This window comes from Haemorhous mexicanus, chromosome 11 (assembly GCF_027477595.1).
Source record: "Haemorhous mexicanus isolate bHaeMex1 chromosome 11, bHaeMex1.pri, whole genome shotgun sequence".
NCBI lineage: Eukaryota > Metazoa > Chordata > Aves > Passeriformes > Fringillidae > Haemorhous > Haemorhous mexicanus.
Genome location: NC_082351.1, coordinates 24,337,207 through 24,357,180, shown reverse-complemented (window position 1 = coordinate 24,357,180; position 19,974 = coordinate 24,337,207). Strand labels below are relative to the sequence as shown.

Below are 19,974 nucleotides of genomic sequence, written 5' to 3'. Positions count from 1 at the left end.
GATCAGTCAGCTTATCAAGATGAATCGCTTCTCTTGGCAAACTTTGCTTCTCCCTTTAAAATTCACTTGCGGTGAAAGGACAGGCTTCTCTGTGTATGAAAATCACTAGAAACAATGAGAAACCCTTCTGTAAGGCATCTCTATACACTACTGGCAATTCAGGTGGCTTGGATTACAGCAGGAATGAGCCACAAGTACACAACAGCTTCCCCCTTTACCTGCTGATTACCAGGGGTAGAGTCATAGGCAAAATAATTAGTATAGATTTTGAAGGCAGCCACTCTAGGATTAACAGCATAGCTTGCTGGCAGGAAATCAGACAGTTTGAGGGGAATCCTTCATTGTAGCACTCTACTGGCAGGAAGTATTTGGTGAGAAAGTAGCTGAATGCAAAGGAAAGGTTGACTTCTGAATGTTGCTATATCCTACTGCTCTATTTCCTTAAGCCTAACACTAGGAAAATTACTCAGACATCCAAATTGCTCAGCTTTATGGGTGGAGCTGACAGGGGCTTCGCATTTACTGTGAAAAGATGATCATGCAGGTACAATTTATGTCCAAACCCAATAATAAGAACAAAAATTTTTCACCATTTATAATTTTCATCTACTGCATTTGTTTTTATGCTCTGAAGCGCACTTTCACCCCCTATCAGATACAGCTGACCTGCAGGCTCTTTTAAAAGTACCCAACAAATCAGAGCTTTAGAGTAAAATTTTTTAACACTCTCTATGTATGCAGAATTACAGAAGTTTATACTAATTTCAACTATGCTTCGCTGGCTCTGCTAGTAACAAGCTTTCTGTGATGCAACCTATAACATGCACATAGTTTTCTCCAGGACTACAAAGGACTGCATTCAAGCTGCAGTGATTTGCTGAAAGCTCCACTTCCGACTACTAAAGGAGGTTTGATCATAAGTGGGAAACTACTCAAAGAGCAAAGCATGAGATATCAATACTTCTAGTCAAACGATACTTGTACTGTCATTAAAAAATTCAAAAGAGAGAGTGGCAATGTTGCCGTGTTCAGTAACCTCTCCAATGCCAAGTCAGAGGGGCAATATTACAAATTTAGATTCCAGAGATTGGTGGCACAAGATCAATATTTAATCATGAAGATGAAAAGTGTTTAGAAATGCTTCCAGTGCATAGGATTATCGTCTGCTACCTAACATCCAGACTGTTAATTGAGGCAGCAATGTAGGCACAGAGAGGTGGGAGCAGTGGTGCATAGAAAGGCACTTTCCAAGCTTTCAGGGTAGATTATGGCCTGAATTATGAACTCCCACTATATCTGTTATGGCACTCCACTAGTTAATATGAGTCTTTGTCTACGGGTTGCTTCGGAGACGGTTCCTGTATCTCAGGAAGCAGGGAGAAGAGAAGTTTCCTGTTTTGAAGAAGGTTTAAGAACTACTTTCCTCCAATCAGGTAGCAGATGCCTGGGCAGGAAATGGAGAATGCAGCTGCCAACCCCACTCTGGGTCAGTGGTTGTGCTAATCAATGCAGCCAAGGTCTACCACAGCCAAAAAAGGCCCTAGTGATAAGTAGGTTGCACAGTAAAAGTGAGGATTTGTGGTGGAAGGTGCCTAGACTGAGACTTTCACTGGCACAAGACCAAAACAAATCCAAATACTGAGAGGAAATGGGCGTTTGTCTTCCTCCCTATATGTAGCTCTCGTACAACAGATTGCGCCCAGTACATAGCCATGATAAAATGAGGTGTGTAATTATTGTTGTGGTTCAAAACAATGCTCAGAGTAACCGACGTTGCTGTAATCTTTTCTCTCATTGATGACCCACCGCCGTTGCATTTACTGGGGGGTATCGAATGCATGGTCCCATCACACACAGGAAACCAGTCAAAATTTCTCCAGCTGGGTGAGGTTTTTTTGCCCCTTTTTTGAAATGAAATTTAGCAAGAGTGTTTGCTGACTTCAAGAACTGAAATTCAGCTCTTGAAGGTCCCCAGTGCTGATGAGTTTCTTTAAGCCAAGTCTCAGCCTTTTTGACTTGGTGACCAATTTTTATTTCACTGACATCAAGTTTACACCTGCATGACATTTGACCTTCCATGGTATTGCTCCTCACTTATACTTGGTTATTTTGAGTGATGTCTGAAGCACCTGTCTGCTATCCTTCAGCTCACAGCTCACCATTTGATTCTTTTTGATGCTATTTCCTCTCGTGCTTTGTGTAACGGACAGCATCTGCAAGGGCGTGAAAGTCTGGATCAAAACAAGTAACTGCAGTAGGCCAGTCCATCAAAATGTACTTTCAGCTACTTCTGTTTGTTGCCAGTAGATCTGTATTGACATTTTCCAAATACAGGCACCAAGTGCTTTGGAGTGCAGAACCATCACATGCCATTGAGTAAAGATAGACTTGTTTCTGGACACATCCTTGCCCAAGCTAAGTTACGTTAAATGAAGTCATACCTGGGTAAGACATTGGCAAAAACTAATCCAGGACACGAGAATTAGGTATCTGGGCAGTTGAGTGGCAAAGGAAATTTCCATGGCAGTGAGCAATGAGTAGACCCAAATGTGGGGTTTCTCAGATTTTGCACAATTGGCTACAATTATACTAAGCGGTAAAAAGTTCATAAACGTGATGCATCAGAGGAACCTTGATGGCACTGTAAGCCTGAATGGAAACACGTAAATCCCCATCCTGAGAGGCCTGGTGCTCTTGCTAAGGGCCCTGTACTGAAAATGATAAGTGAAGCAATCATATGTTCATTTGATCAAGTGAGAGTCAAAGATATATTTGAAGTATTTCAGAATTGTATTCCTTTGTAAGGAATAAAAACACAGACTAGTTTTCCAGGCACTGACACCACTATCCTTGTAGCCTCCCTCTCCTACGACATGCTGGGGTCTGTACACGTCAACCATCTTTCAAAATCTAGTATCCCCTGTAGTCTGAAATGAGCTCTGTAAACTATGTAATGGACCGCACGTTTGCAGCGTTAGTCATTAATAACTGGTAACTGTAATCTCTTTTATTGCGAAATAACGCTGTGAAAAAATGTATGCTGTGAAGTAACAAACTACTTATATGGGACAGAATACTCATCATGTAGCTATAACTTTCCCAAACTTCTTTTCCTCTCTCCACTCCCTTCGTGTTTGTCTTCATTCAGCTTCTCTTGCCTTTAATGAGGATGTACAATCAGGGGCCAAGGCTACTGTGGTTACGGACAGTCTAGTCAGAAGGAGAGAGTCAGAGAAACTTTCACAGGCATTGCCCTGGGAAGTTTTAAGAAAATTCAGAGAAAGAATTAAAGTAATCCCTTATCTTTGCAGCTGGTGTTTTGAACATGTTAATTACTTGTAAGATGTTCACAAGAAAAATGTTGTTCCTAATTAACCAATGACATCAGGGGTGTTGATTGAGGACCAACCAGGTCCAGCTTTATCAGAACAGTCTATAAAAAGAAATTGATGTCTAATAAACTCAGCATTTTACCTTCTGAGACCTTAGAGTCTACATGTCGCTTTATTCACCCATCTCAATACAACAGCGACAGGCTATGACATATATACAACACATTCTTTGCAATCATTTTTGATGTAAAGAAGAACACAAATGTAGAGTGAAGGCAGCAAGCAAACTGTTTGTCATAAAAGGTATATTGGTGCTCAAAAATAGGAAGAAATTACCATTATATGCCAGGAAGTATTGTGCTGAATTGTGCTGAAATGAGCAGCTAATGCTGTCAAATTTTTATATGAGCAAGCTTTGCTTTCAGACACTTCTGTTCTAGCCAGGCAATATGGGCTCCTGCAGGGTGAAGGATTTCATCTGAGTCTCCATTCTGTCTTTCAAAGAAATTTTCACCAAAAATCTTTGAGATCTCATCTGAGCGATGGTCCTTCAACTTTTTTCTCTACCAAGAACTCTCAAGAGAAAAAGAGACAGAAGGGTGAAAGGTCATGAAAAATGCCCTGAAAGACTGCTTATAAAGAAGCAGACCTCATCTTGGCAAACACCTCTATGGAATAACATAAAGAGGCTTAAAAATAACAATTAGGATGCTTAGGTAGTGCATTATGATAGACAGACTCTATAGAACTCCATTAAAATGGCAAAAAGAGTGCTAGCTTATGTTACAATGATAAAAAAGTAAGACTCCGGAGTGCTAGATAGCTCTGATCTAACAGGGCACTTAAGTATACGGAGTAACCCTACTTAAAACAGATTATATGCACTTGATTAAATTTAAACATGTACTTAAAACATCTGCTGGAAGGGGACCTATAAACCTAGAACATTCATCTGAGTTTTAAATTCATAAAATATGTCAAATGGGTAGTTGGGTTATGTTAATCCCTATTATGTTATGTAATCCTTTGTTAAAAGACATCTCAGTATTAAAAGTTAGTCAAAATTATTTTTAAATATATGCTTCATTTATTGCAATAGATGACTAAAGAAATTAGATGTGTCAATTCCACCTCTCATCAATTAAGTCATGGGTTCTCCCTGGGGAAAATGATTTTTCTGTTCTGAACTCTGCTTACTTCAAGGAATGTGTTATGTGGTGTGGACTCCACCCATTAAAACCTTAATTGCAGGATATGCTTGCAAAAGCAGAGATTCCTCTTCTGGCTGCAAAAACTTGATTTGACCCTTAAGCATCTCCTGAACATGTTCACATGCATTCTCCTTCCCATTCTTCCATTTGTAATACAGATCGTTCCCCATTATTTTTCGAGAGGATTACAGAGTAAACAGACAAATTTCAAGCAGCTATTTTATGGTTCTTACTTGCCTTTAGCTACAAAATTCTCACGACGTTTCATCATTTCAGTACAGGAAATTGCATCCTGGATTGTCTTTTAGGCTAATAATAAAAAGAATATAATGCTTTTGCTCACTAAGTATACTTAAGTTGCACAGATTTTCAGGGGTTTTCCCTGTTGAATCCAAATTGTAGTCTAATTGCCCATGCAGCAGTTCTCGGAGCCCAAAATTCGTCTGAACTGCTCAAGAACATATTCCTTGTTGAAGAGTACCATATCTTGTAGCAATGCATTGGTTACATTTTTAAACACCACAAATCAGTTCAAAGTTCAAACCAATCAGATGTGACGAAAGAAAGGAGTGAGCAACTCTTGGAGGTACCCTGGCACCATGCTCTTCACATTAGGAAGCAGATTTGAGCACAGGCAGTCAGAAACTTGTGAGAAGCACTCAGCCTGTACAGAGCTAGGTCCCAAAATTGATCTCAGGCAATGTCTGCCCCTTAGCTGGGCTTTGAGCTAATGGCATGATGTTAGGAACGGGACTTCCTAACTCCTGACAAGTTCTCCTTGCCATAAGTATAGGGTTCTGCTGGAGTGTTCAGCTACTTCCACAGAAAAAGTGAAATTTTTCCCAAATAATTGTTTGGATCAAAACCTATGAAGTATCATGGTTCTTTGTCCGACAGCAGACCAAAAAAGTTTTTTTGTGAAGGGCACTATAGAAATACTATATTAATTACAACAGTCTATTTGCAACATCTCTTTTACAATGGCTTTGTTTAGATAGTAACATATTTAACCATTCTTCCATTATGTATTTAGGTAGGAAGAAACTTTGCAGTCTAGACCATGTTTTTCCGTTTATTAGGAAATTCCCCCAAATCCTGCAGCCAACATTCTCAATTCTTCTGTGAAAACATGTTTCTTGCCTTCCTGCTGCCTCTTTCCCTACTGTTTAGTTTTTTGCAGATGTTTAACCAAAAAGTTATTCTCCTGGAGAACATATTCAAGGAATTTTTCCCAAATCACTCTTACTGTGCTTGATTTTTTAAAATTGTGCATTCTTTTTCCATTCTTTGTCCCATAAACTTTTCCCCAGCATTTGCAAGATCTTAAATCTGTATTCTCAAAGCTATTTCATATGCTGCTTTCTGTTGAGATTTATGTTGCGTGACACAGACATCAAGGCTGCAGGTGGCAAGAATAAAATCAGGGACCAATACATGAAGATGGGAGAAGCTATGACAGCTGGTCATGCGGGGACCAGGGAAACCCATTTTGTTCCCTGCACCAGGGCACAGACCAGACACATTATGCTGTGAGGGACTATATAGGCCTTTGTATCAGTCAGAGTAGTAAGGAAAGAGCTGCTGCTGTGAAGTTATCCATCTCCAAAACCATACAGCATTGCAAATGCATACTTAGAGCCATAGCAGTACAACTAGGGTCCTCTATAGAATCAAAACCCAGCATTCCTGGATAGCAGCCTCAGTGGGAGACACTCAAGTCCATGCAAAGAACTCCCATTTCTGTCACTGCTTGCTTTCTCTCTTGAGAGTTCTGTGCACTACAGTGCAAGGCACCCTGCACCCCATCAGTCACAATGAGACAGCTTTGAAAGGTCAAGAAAAAGAACTTTGTCTGTACTATAGAGTACCTGCCAGCAGGATGATGTTAGTTATTAGGCCCTTTGCAAAAACACAACATTTAAAATTGAGTTTCTCTGGATGGTGTTAGCAATTGTCATGGTTCCTGGGGGATTCAAAATGTCAAAGTAAGAACTGACAGCTTGAAACCCCTACTTGGACTCTGGGCAGGTACAGTGTGCAACTTCTCCCCACAGCCAGCCCGCTGGCCTGCAGAACTCTGGGCTTGCTGCAAACAACTGTCCTGCTCCAGGAAGGAAGGGTCTGTCCCCGACTAGGGAAGCGAATCTCGAGGTCAGCTCAGTCCTCCTGAGATTTCTTTGCTGGGGGGAAATCTGCCAAGTTGTGCTTACTTGCATGAGCAATACCAGCCCCTCTGGGAAATGTAGCAAGGTGATATAATGCCTCCATTGAGAGGAAGAGAGCAATCCAATTTTGCTTGGGTGCTAGTGCTGCCACCAGCCCTAAAACAAGGTGCCTGCATTAACCTCGTTGAGCCAGATGCTGACTTATGGGAGAGGGCTGCAGAGAGCATCCTGCAGCTGTCTGAAACTGCTCTGAGCAAGTGTGGTTTGTATGCGAGGGACCGTGCCTGGTTCCTCTGCACTCAGATCCCGCTTCCAGCAGCAGGTGCTGTCGGCTCTGCAGGGATGCTCCCGGTTAGGGAAAAAAGCCTGGGGCGGGGCGGGGGCCTCCCCGAGCCTCGTTCCCTGGAGGGTCCTAGGCTGGGGCGGTCGTGTTCCTCAGGGGAATGGAGTGGGTGCGTGTGTGTGAATGAATACATTGAGGAGGATGGACGGACGGGGGAAAATTATGGAGAGAAAGGAAGGCTGGTCAGGAGGACAAGGATGAAGAGAGGGAAAAAGATGTTGCGGGGAGATGGAGGCGATATGGAGGGAGTAGAGAAAGCGGGAGAGGGGATGGAGAAGGGGCTGAAAGGGAGCGCAAAGGGGGACCAAGGGCAGTGGAAAGGGAGTGGGGGGGGGGGGGGGGGGGGGGTCGGGGGACACACGCGGAAAGGAGGCCGAAGGACCCCGCCGCGCCTTTCAATATTCGCGCGCTTGGGCATCCGTGCCGCATCCATGTCCTCCACTCCCCGCGGGGACCCCCGGACTCGCCCCGCGGCGGGCGCTGCCTGCACGCAGTCGGTCCTGCCCCGCCCGGTCCGGCCCCACGCGCCGCCGGCCGTGCGGGGCCCCGGCGCCGCCACCGCCCCCCGACGGGCCGCGCGCGGGGCAGGGCGGAGGCGCGCGGCGCTGACCGCCCCCGGCCGGCACCGTCACCCGCCCAGCCCGCCGTCCGCGTCCGGCCGTCCCGCTGCGCTCCCGTGCCCCCGCAGGGGCTGTAGGGCCGGGCGCGGCCTCGAGGGGCGAGGGCGGCGGGGCCCCCGGAGCCATGCACTGAGCGCCCGGAGCAGCCGGCGAGCGAAGTTGGAGTGGAAGATGAACAACGCCGGTAAGTGCGCGGGCCCGCCGGGAAGGGTCTCTGCTTCTGAACATCATTTCCCCGGAGCCGGCAAACGCCGGGCGGGCTTCCTTCCTCCGGCACCCTCCTTCCCTCGGGCCGGCACATCCCATCACCAGGACAGACCCCCTGTCCGGGTACGGCTCCTCCGGGGCTCGCGTACCCCTTCGTCCCGGCATCCCTGCATCTGGGCCGTGCCGCTGCGGCTGGCACCTCTCCCCCGGGCACCTTCCGTCCAGGGCCGGCCCTCTTTTTCCCCGCGATCCAGCAGGTGCTCAATGGCTCCCCGAGTCTATGAGTACCCCATTGCTTGCCCAGCCATTGAGGGATCAAGGGCGGGCGCGGTTAGGTGTTCCGGGGACAACCAGGCTGGCAGACCGGCAAGGCTGCGCTTGCTAAGGAACACGGCGCCCACTACTCCCTCGGATACACACAACCGTTCACGAAGTTCCTAGTGAATCTGCTGTGACTTTCTTTCCAAGAGTATATTTTTGGGAGAAGGTAATGTTTTATGCAGAATTTGCTCTCTAAGGCAAACCCAAACCCTTCCTCCTCCTTTCTATTAACTTTTCAGATGTTTCCTTGATGGAAACTGGGAAGGTGAAAGAGACAGAATAAGAGAACAGGCATTCAACAGTTAAAACATGAAAAGAAGCCACTGGAAAATTGGGGCAAACTTTAAACTGTTCACCAAGACTTTCTGATTTTCAGGGATGAGGCATGTGTGTGAAAAGCATAACAATACCGGAAACAATTATTGCTAACTGGAATTATTTAGAAAAATTTAAAGCTGCTTCTAAAATTAAAGATGAAAAGCAACAGATCTTTTTTGTTAGCCCTAAAAATTTCCGTTGTGTTTCCTTGCTCCAGGTAAATATTGCTGGGCGCCTCACTCGCAATGTAGGGGTACATCCTGAAGCCCAGAGATTTTAACGCTAGATACCTTGCCCTACAACTGTTCTGTGTTGGGAAACTATGATTCATTGTTTGCCAAAACGTAGTGACATAGGATTGGAACAGTTATTTTCTGTCAAACCCAGCACTCTGCTGTTGTATCAGCGTGTTATACCACTCCTCTGAATTTAAAGCAAAAAGGTTCTCCTTCCTCTAGTAGTCCTAAAATCTGGTGATATTTCCATTCTATTTGCTGATCCTGGTCTGGATTCTGTCCCTCCCAGGAGACAAACTCATTTGAAAATGAAGCCAGCCAAAAATAACTTCAGCAATGATGCTCCTACCTCTCTTTTTTCATCTCTCCATTATTTAAAACAGACCAGCTCGAATCTAGTCCTGTTGTCAGTGGAAGTGCAGGGTAAGGAATATTAGATGTATCCATTTGTAAAGACTTAAACTTTATTAGCAGGTGTTTTTGGTTTTTTTTTTTTTTTGAGGACTGTAGGACTGAATGGGACTGCCTTCACTATCAAAAGTGGCACCCGTTGTTATTACTGCTTTTAATAATTCCTCCAATTATATCCTAAACAAAAACTTTTCAGGTAGCTCTCCTGCTACTCCTGGTTTCCAGACTAGATTCAACACCATTTATTCTTGTGATTACATTGTCCTTTTGCTTAAAAATAGTTCCTTTCCTCTTCTGGTGTTTACCTCCAGGCTGTATTTATAGAGTGCTCATATCCCTTCTCAGCCTTTGTTTTGTATGTTTGCACAATGCAAGGAATGTCTCCCCCATCAGTGCAAAGCAGAACTTCCTACTGAATCTGAAGGAGAGGGATATTTATTAACTGGTACAACATGGGCACCAGCATTAGGCTTTCATTGTATTACAGTAAGTAACGCATAGCACCAGTAAGTAGAGTCATATGTGCAGGCATACATGGCAGCCTTGATCCCACAGAACTTAAAATAATGACGGACTGAGAACAGGAAGGGAGATATGGATTATCCTCAGAGATGCAAAACCGATATGAAAGATGAAGCAATCCACCCAAGGCCACAGGAAATCTGTGGTAAGAGACAAGAGACCAGACCAGCTTCATGTATGGGACCTTCAAGCCTCTAGTAATTTTTTTGCCAGGTGGTGAAATGATGTAAAATGAAACGTGCACAGACATTAGACTCCAGATTGTTCAGAGATATAAGCAGATTGCACATTCTTTCAGCTGCTACTGAAAGTGATAGAGGAAAAAATGCTGTATGGACCTGTCAGAGAATTTTAACCGTCTTCTTTGGCTCCTAGGAAGCAATATATGAAACAGCAGGTTCTATGCCTCAGCATTAAGTTACTGTTGTGAAAACAGAATAACATCGCCAAACTGGTAACATCGCAAACGCTTACAATTGCATTAAAAAGAAATGTATGGTAGTAGTTTAGAACCAAGATTATTTGTCACGTGCATGTGGTTTTTCGTTGCCAAGCCCACCAGCGAGACTTATGCGTACAGTCTGCTAGAGACAGTGAGAATTTTTGGGATCAAGATGGTTTTGGTGTTGAAACATACCCTTTCCTGATTTTATTGCCTTTTGATTTTTCCCCCTTCTCCAACACTGTTTCACTGTGGAATATTATGCTGTTGAATTATATTTATAGATGACTGCAGTAAAGTTATATAGTAACAGAAACTTGTAAGGTATTGATGTGATATTCCAGCATCATAATGCATTGATCTAATCATAGAGGATGTGTTCCAGTAACTGTACATAGCAGCATTTTAGTTCTGCAGAGTGGGGTGGGCTTTGACAGCCCAGCTGTTAATATGGCAGCTATGACTTTTAGGATGATAAAATTCCTATGTGAATTGTTGGGAGAGTTACTAGTGACTATCGGTCTGTCTTCAGGCTGTGGAGCCCTCTTGCTATATGCAGAGTACCTTTGATCACAAGAACACATACTGATAAGATAGATACTTCTCAAAAGTATCAGACTTACAAAGAACATGAAATACCATTTTCGTAAATATCTGAGGCATTTAGGGGCTTGCTGATTTTGACCTCGTATTTCAAGTTCCTGAAGTCCAAATTCGCAAAAGCCATGTAAATATCTAATACCTGTTCAAGTCAAACTAGTACCTGAATCTGGACTGGAACTCCAATTAATAGGAAGACTTGCAGTCCTATATCATTTGAAAGTCCTAGTCTGAATACCTTTTCCATTTCAAGTAATTCCCGTGCAACTGTTTCCACTTCTTTTGTAATTTTTGTAGTCTCAGACTTTTATCCAGTAGTGTGAAATAAGTGATGCACTTATATGCTGTAAAACAAAGAACTATTTCTGCATCAAATGTTGCACAATTAATTATATGGAAGAAACAATAATAAATGGAATGTTTCAATGGAGGAAGCAATGTTAAGTGCTGGAAATAGAAGCAAGGCAGCACTAACTGGAAAAAAGGGCTTCATTTTAAAAACAAATAATTATTTACAGGATTAAAATATGGTGATACTAAGGTGTATAGTCTACCTTTTGATGACTTTAGACCAAAATCTTCTAGAAAATCAGTTTTAGCTTCATTCTGATATACCTATGTGAAATTATAAAGCTCCTGATCAGAGCTGAACAGGACTTTCTCATGTCCTTCTCTGGATAGTCTCCCTCTGCCTCCTGTTTCTCAGACACTTTCCATCTGTGGATTTCAATCCCTTCTTCCTGGGCAGAAGCAGTGGCAGACAAGACTTGGTTTCTACCAGGATTCTCAGTTTGGTGCAGTCCCATCCCGCTGTTGCAATGTTGGCCCTTCACCTGCCCTGTCACTTCCACCCAAAAGCTCTGCAAATCCCTGAACAATACATTTCTGCCCTCTGTCCTCAGTGCCTTTGCCATTTTAACGAATGTCTGAGTTGAATTAGTGCCAAAGGCATGGAGGAAGCACAGGTCCACAGAAGTTCATTGGTCAGAAAAAGCTACTTTCAGCATCTTAAAAGAAGCCTGAACTGGAGTGCAGCTCCAGTCAAGGCTGGAACCAGTATCTGCACTCTGGAGCTATGTACTTTCTTGAGCCGCTAGCAAAGACCATGGCCCTGGGACATGTCTACCATATGTCCAGGCAAATGTGAAACCTCAGTTTAGTTAGTTCTCGGTGGTGGTGTTTTGTAGGTATGGTCCCTTATAAACCCTAATTAAATTCTAGGCTAAATTTGAAATCCTAAATGTGAAAATATTTGAAAGTGGGTAGTTGCAGTATTTCTGGTAATACCATACTACAAAATATATATTGTTTCAAAGAAATACTTGAACAGTGAAGGCTGCATGGGTTGCTTGCTATTCCAGGAGAGCTGTACCAGGTGACCTACTAGACTACTGTTGACTGCTTAGAAACTTGGACAGGAGGAGACTAATGTAATGTAATTTCATATGGATCATGGCAGGAATAGAATTATGCAGGGTTGCCTGAAGGGAAGGTGGGTAAGGAGAGGAAGCGGTCCTTGTCAGTACAAGGAAGCACTGAACAATAAGGGGAGGAGCAGGCTAAAGGAATTTGTATTCCCCAAGAGTTTCCTTTTAAGCACAAGGTGGGTGTGTCTCCCTCCAACATAAAATACATCCTAAAATAAACATGCACAATTTTTTGGGAGCATACACATTACTTATGGTGCAATGTTGCATTTAGAAGTTACAGCCAGAACCTTTCAAGTGGCTCAGACAGCAAAGGAAGCAGAAATTGAAGCAGAATGAAATTGTGATAAAAGGCAAGAAGCTGTGGTTTCTTTTGTTTGGGTTATTTTTTAAACAAACACTTGCACTCCCCTCCTGCTACCTCTTCCTCACTGCCACCAAAGAAAAAGGAATATTGTTTAAGGAGACTCACGAAAGGCAAGATCAATGGACGAAGCATCTAGGAAAAAAACTATGTAAGGAAACAGTAGTGACCAGTAGCTGGCACAAGCGGGTAGGAGAAGGACATGACAATGCTTATTACCATACTGTGAATAGGCTCCATTACCGTAAGTTCTCTTCCAACAGCAGTGTTACTGCTGTTACTGCTGAAGGTAGCAGAAGGAAAAACGCAAGATTACTTGATCCTTTTGCTGTAGAAAATTATCACTGGAGGGAAAGTGGGTAATTGTTTAAGTTGCGTTTCTTTTAAGTGGATGTCTCCATGGTTATTTTACCTAAAGGAAATGAGTTTCTGTCATTATTTTATTTCAAATTTGTTTATACGGCAAAGCTTGGAAGGTCCCGGCATTCTCTAAAGTCCAGTCTTTTCCTCATTATTTACTGTTTTATTAAAAACACTCTCTGAAATGAACAAGGATGAGAATGGAGAAACTTCAAGTTTTGTCACATTCCAGGAACAGACTAATATTTGTATCCAACTCTTGGATATGCATTCCTAGGAAGGGCCAGGCACTGCAGAAAGCGGTGTAGTACCTCCAAGATGATGGGTTTTTTCTTGGAGTTAGTCCTAAATATGTTTTATTATGGTGGTAAAGGTATAAAGACTTTTAGCTAATAACAAATTCATTCATTTTACTACCATAAAATTAGTTTAGGATGTTCCATAATTTCAGCAACTAATTTAAAAATGCAAAAGGTAGCTCTCGCTGGGGCACCAGGCTTACAAGATACTAAACCCACTTCTATTGCCTCCCTGTTTTTAACTGGCAAGAGTCTCCAGTACTCTACAGCCTTCAACCGCTGCCTGCAAAAGAAGCAATGTTACTTCAGCAAAGGTGGAGTGTTCGGCACGTAAAGTTTCTGACTTAACGGGCAGGGAAAAACGAGTTGCCCATTCTGTGATTAGACAGACACCCAGCAGCCTAAACCAGCAGTGGATACTGTGAAACACCGCAGTAACTGCGGACTGGTGAACACACAGTTCTCTCTCCCTCCTTTTTCATGCGTTAAGTCTCCCACATGCAGCTGGATAGGATAAAACTCCAGATACAGAATAATCCTTAAGTGGTATATGCAATAAGGCACCTGCTTATAACAGATTTTTCCTTCCTTCTGGGCTGAGATCACTGATTCAGTTTTTAACTTAGATAAAATCTCTCTGGTGTCTCATAACTCTAGAAAGACTGTTTTCTGATTACATCAGAATGCCAAATTGTCAGCTTCTTTCTTGTATCAGAAGAAATTTCGGGAAGGTTAAGATCAGAAGAAACAGCCTTTTATGTCTCCCAGAGTCTAACCAAACAAATAGGCCAGTATTATTTTAGCCCAAATTACTCCAATTATACCAGGAAAACAATAAGAGAAGTACCCTGCCACCAAATATTGGGACAATCAGAGAATCTTTTTCAAGCAGTTTGCATTCAGTATTCCTTTATTCTCAGTACAGTGCACAGCTCAGTTCTAACTGTCTGCACTTCTACGTATCTAAAGTCTGCATTTCAAAATGCTCTAAATGCAACAGCACAGTAGCTACACTTTCTGAAGCTCATACCATTATTTTGGATAGGATTTCACATAGGAACAGTGCCCCAGCTTTTGTCTTTTGACATGTTGTTCTGTTATTTCTTGTGAGTTGTGCATGAAGATTATCCACAAATAATTGTTTCTATCTTTGTAATGATGAAATAGTTTGTCCTGTGCTTTTGTTTACAATGGAGAGCTCTCCTCTTTCCACCACCATGAGTAAATTAAAAATATAATTAGAGATTTCTGATTGCTTAACAGTGCCATTATCTATTGATGGCTAGGAAACAGCAATAGGAGGAAACCACTTCTCCCTACTTTCTTACCATCTGTTACCGTTTGTTATGCTGGCTTCTTCACACTACGTATTTTATCTCATAAAAAACCTCACAAGGGAGGATCCCTATTGCTGCCTATTTATGCAGTCTTTCAGCATTTTGTTTAGTTTTTGAAGAAAAATAATTTCAGGACCAAGACAGCTGGAAATGGCTGTGGCAGGCAAGCTACTGAGTAAAATGGTGATATAGAAACGATTTAATTCACATAGCTTCAATCTAGTTTATTGCCAGTCTGCTTGATTTCCCCTACATATGTGTCAGCCCTACCAGCAGAAATACAAGGCTGGCCTTATGGTAAATACATAACAATAAATGTATTTACATAAATATATTTAAAATACATTTTGATGTTTAGAGAAGTTTGTACCTGCAAGGGATCCTGGCATTTACAGGAGGAATGGAGGATCTTTTGACTAAAGGGCTAAAGAAGCTGTACACTGAAAACATAACTTGACTTTAAACCAGTAAGTGTCCTCATGTTTTGGGTTGGAGTATGATACATCCTTGGGTCTGCAGCTGTACATCTTTCCCCAAGTGTGCTAGGGCTGCATCTAGTTCAGTTCAGATTTGACCTTAAACTATGCTCACTGGAATAGCTACAGTGTCACATGGAGGGACGATCCATATGCTTTGCTCTTTCAGTTCTCTTTTCAGCTTTTTGTTGGCTGGACTACTTCTGACTACAAGTCACTGATAAAGTGTATTGCAGGATCTATTCTGCTGAGTTTAATAAGAAACCAAGATGACTAACATGACTTTTGTCTCTTTTCTCTAGAAATCTCAAAACCACCATTAGCACCGAAACCAAAGATTATTGGTCATCTTTCTCCAGCACCTGTCTCCAAATTTTCTCCTTCACTGCCAAGAGCTGATATTCTTCATCACCCGAACTCTGTTTCTAGGGGTCCCAAACCACCTATTGCTCCCAAGCCAAATTTCTCAGCTGACACTGAGGGCAAATCCAGTGTTTCTAACAACAATAATTTAAATAAATGTGCAAATGGGAAACTGGTGTGTCTTGGTGGAGAGCTGTGTGAAGGAAACCAATGCAATGCTGATTGCCTAGTATCTGAGGCAGATAATGAATACGTTGTAGTTCCTGAAGCTCAGCTGCCCGGCAAAGACTCTAATGATTTGGAACGTGAGCATGATCAAAACCTAGATTCCTCTGTGGAAAATGAAGTCTCAGAAACTCCAGAAAAGGTAGAGAAGGAAGAGGATAACATTGCTAGTGATGAGAATGCCAGTAATCGAGAAGTCATTGGAGATGAGCATCATAACTCTTCAGATACTGCTGAACCAAGGGAACCAGACTCTCAAGAGTCATCCAGAGACTGTGACCAGTCCAAAGTACTTTGTGAGGAGTCATTAGATGCCCCAGATAGGGATAACAATGCTACCAAGAATGTAGATGAAGATGAGGATGTTGTAGGTGATTATACTGAAACCAAAAACAGGCAAGAAACTTCTTACAACCTGGAGCTGGTCAAGAACAGTAGCGATTGTAAGACTGACAGTGATAACATTTTGAATAGAGATGAGAAACTAATGGGTGATACTTGTAGAGATAGCATTGCAATGCCACTGCCTGCAGATGAATCAATCCCAGCTTGTGAGAAGGTAGGGCAAGAGGAGGAGGAGGAACTGCCTGAGATTTTAGAAATGGCAGGGTGTCTAGCACAAAATGATGACCGCAGCGTGCATGCAGAGCTTGATTTGAACATGGAAGGGGACTTAGAAAATGATGACTGTGCAAGCCCTGACATGCTGCCTGAGGAGGCCAGTGAAGAAACAGGTCCTGACTTAGAACTGTGTGGAGATGAACCCGGTGCCAAAAACAGTTTAGCAGAGTTAACCCATCAAGCAGCAGCTGAAGAGGAGGAAGTAGACCCAAATGAGCACAATAATACAAACACAGGAAATGCCAGTGATGGCTGCCAGATCACTGAGAGGAAAAGTGAGAAGACATCAGAGGTAGCCTGTGAAGCAAGCAAAGACTCTGGGAAAGAGGAAGAAGAAACTGTGAATGCAGAGAATATGGATGACGGGTGTCAGATTGCACCTTGTGAGAATGAATGTTGTGAGGAAATACCTGTGGAACATTCAGATGAGAATCTTCAAACAGAAGAAGCCTCTCTGCATGAAGGTGGCTTGATTTCTGATAGTCTACCTTGTAGTCCAGGGATGGAGCCAGAACTAGAAGCTGTAACTGTTGAAGAGCATAATGAAAATACTGCGGAAGCCTCCAAATCAAATGAGTTGCAACTTAAAGACAATGAGATGGAAGCAAACAGCCTCAGCAAAAGTGTCCCAAGTTCGCCTCAAGAGGTCCCACTTGAGGATGACTTAGAAATCTGTAAGCATGGCAAAATTAATGTAGAGTGTGGGACCAAATGTGTTTTGCACGAAAATCTAGCAGTCCCTGAAGTGGTCATTGTGACTGAGGAATCGGAGGAAAGAGAAACTAGCAGTGATTCCCTAGATGATCCCTATGTGCTTCCTGAAGAAAATGAAATTGTCCATGATGTGCAGACTGATGTAGGAGCTGATCACAGTAAAAGGGGTGAATTAGGCATGGATGGTGAAAACAACTTGCTGCCCATTGATCGTAAAAGTATTGTCACTAGAACACGATCTCTCTCTGGGAGAATGCCAGGCTATGTCCCAGAAACTGTTCCAGAAGAAACTGGACCTGAAACTGATTTACCCTCTTCCCAAAGTGGCTCTGGGACAGAAGACTTGAGCAATAATTCCTTTTCATTGGAAGGAAAACCAGTGGAAGCCAACAGGGCTTTACCAACCAAGTCAAGACGCTTTCTCTTATATCCTCGATCTTATTCTGTTGAAGGGAGAGAGATACCTATCTCTCTTTACAGAGAAAGTGATGTCTGTGTGCTGGATGGTGTTAGAATAAAAAGAACAGAAGACAACTTGTCCTTGCCTTGTGTCAATGGTTCCTCAGGTAGTTTTTCCCAGCAAAATCATCTCTCATCATGTGGCATATCTACTCCATCCTCAGTTGTTGATATACCACCTCCATTTGAACTTGCCTACATCACCAAAAAGCCAATCACTAAAAGTTCACCTTCACTTTTGATAGAGAATGACTCACCTACTAAGTATTCCAAGAAAAAGAAGTCTTCTTTTAAGAGATTTCTTACGCTAAAGTTCAAGAAGAAAAGTGAGAATAAAGTTCATGTAGATGTTAATGTTTCTTCTTCAAGGTCGTCATCAGAGTCCAGCTATCATGGGCCTCCTAGGCTGATGGAGCTGGAAGGAAGGAGCCTAAGTAGCTCACCTCAACTAAAATCGCATGTGGGTAAGCTCCGTGCATCTGAGTCTCCCTCAGCTGTTCTTTTCTATAAGGACGGTAAAAGAAAAGGAACGCCCAAGTCCTTCAGCAGAAGTGTGTCAAGGGTGGAGTCCTTTGAGGACCGGTCCAGACCTCCTTTCATGCCACTGCCATTAACAAAACCTAGGTCTATTTCTTTTCCCAATGCCGACACATCTGACTATGAGAACATTCCTGCTATGAGCTCTGACTATGAAAACATACAAATTCCTCCTCGGAGATCCACCAGAGCAGGAACTTTTACCGAGTTTTTTGAAGATCCCAGCAGGGCATTATCTGCTGCTAATGAGAATGATGGCTATGTGGATATGAGCAGCTTCACTGGCTTTGAAAACAAGCAGCAAACCACAGACCAGGAAACAGAAAGGTACTGTAATAAATTATTATGTAAGACCTGCTAGCCTTGGCCAAACAAGCAAGGCCTTCCCTGCTAGGTATCATAGGCAGATTCTCCATGTTGGCTGACTTATACCCCTCTCAGGAAATGCTTACAAGAAAGATTGGAAGAATACAAGATAAGCCTTTATCAGTGAAAACAATAAAAGACATCAAATTAACTCCTTACTTTGTAAATGAATACTGGATCTGAATCCTATGATTTGCAGGCAGAAACCAAAGAATATTCAAAAATATTTGGTTTATCCAGTTTATCTAATTTTTTGTGGCTGGCAGGGGAAATGGGGAGAGTTTGCTTTGTTCTTCAGTAAGAAAGGTTTCTGACTTCTTGACTGAATGAAAGGAGAGCCTATGTCCTGGAAGGGGTCCTACTTCTTTTTTTAAATTCCTGTCAATTTCTCAAATCAATAATATACACATCATTTATGTTTCTATGTACCTCAGTTAAATATAGACCAGAAAATCCCAAATCATGAACTAATCAGATGAGACAGTGAATTTTAGAACTTGCTTTAAGGGCTGTCATGGACCTTGGACAGAGCTGCTAACTTATAAATGAATTAAATAGTTCTGAAATCATATGCACTGCTAACATTAATAACAACCTTTCACCCCATTCCATTAGGTTGTTGGCAACACGAAAATGTCTTTTTCAAAGGAATGTAGGAGCAATGCATTCAACACCTTTGAATTTGAACTTGCTGTCAAATTATAGCATACAATCAGTGGAATGCAGAGATGTAAATAAGAAGAGTGTTTTCTATTAAGTTCCTGTTTAACAGGTAGTGAGATAACAAGGTGCAAATCAATTGAATGGAATGTCTTTAATGCAGTTGCATTTTGTTGGAGCTGTATGAGAAAGGTAAAAAAACTTAGAAATAAGGTTTTCATGCCCATTTGCATCCATCATTCTCTAAAAGATTTAATATTTGTGTTTCTTTGCAACATTCATTTTTTTCTGCTCGTCTCTCTTGTCATTGTGGATGGAACAAACCATGGGCATTTCACAAGCAGCAAAACAGTAAAAGAACTTTTCTTTAACACCTCTGAATGAGTCTTGCAAACCATTTCTAAGACAAAAATGATGTGGGGTAGTGAGTAAGACATGGGAAAAGAGATTGCATCAAGGCTTAAGCAGTGGATCCAAACACAACTGAGGCTGAGGGATGTGGAACACAGGCCCGTGGTTTAGCTCTTTGGAGACAATGGCTGCCTGCAGTATTGGGAGCTCCAGTGATGCTGACACAGGGACATGGTGGAGTGGAATGCAGCTTCACAGCACACACCACCACATCCCCAGAGCAGCAAAAGCTACATTACTCAATTGCTTTCAGTGGTTTGCATTTTCCCCACCGCACTGACATTTGCTTTTGAAAAAGCCGGGAAGCTCCTTGTGTCCATGAAACACCACCCATTGTAGGTAGTTCTTGAAGAACCAAGTTAAAAATATTAGGACTACGTCAATTGCTGTGACTTGGGCCCATTTATGAACTTCCTGTGGAAGCCTGCAGTTTCAAAGGGAGAGCCAATCCAAACTGGTTCAGGAAGTCTCGAGGTCAAGGCATGAACATAATCTTCAGCCTGCTGCTTGTTGTGCATGCAGTTTTTGCCACTGGGGGTGAAATGAAGGCTAGGCTCCTGTACAGCTCCTTTATCAAGATAACCAGGGTGGAGGGGAAGAGCACTAGGCAGACATAATTACTGCTGA

General features: G+C 42.5%; 1 protein-coding gene across 1 annotated transcript in view; it reads left to right on the top strand.

Annotated features, from left to right (window-relative positions):
- The first annotated feature begins 7,680 nt into the window (after positions 1 to 7,680).
- Positions 7,681 to 19,974, top strand: part of FGD5 (FYVE, RhoGEF and PH domain containing 5) — a 75,815-nt gene continuing 63,521 nt past the window's right edge. Inside the window, exons 1-2 of the mRNA XM_059856921.1 lie at positions 7,681 to 7,855; positions 15,294 to 18,237. Of these exons, the coding sequence (XP_059712904.1) occupies positions 7,843 to 7,855; positions 15,294 to 18,237 (2,957 nt within the window). The 5' untranslated portion in view covers positions 7,681 to 7,842. The remainder of the gene's footprint in view (positions 7,856 to 15,293; positions 18,238 to 19,974) is intronic.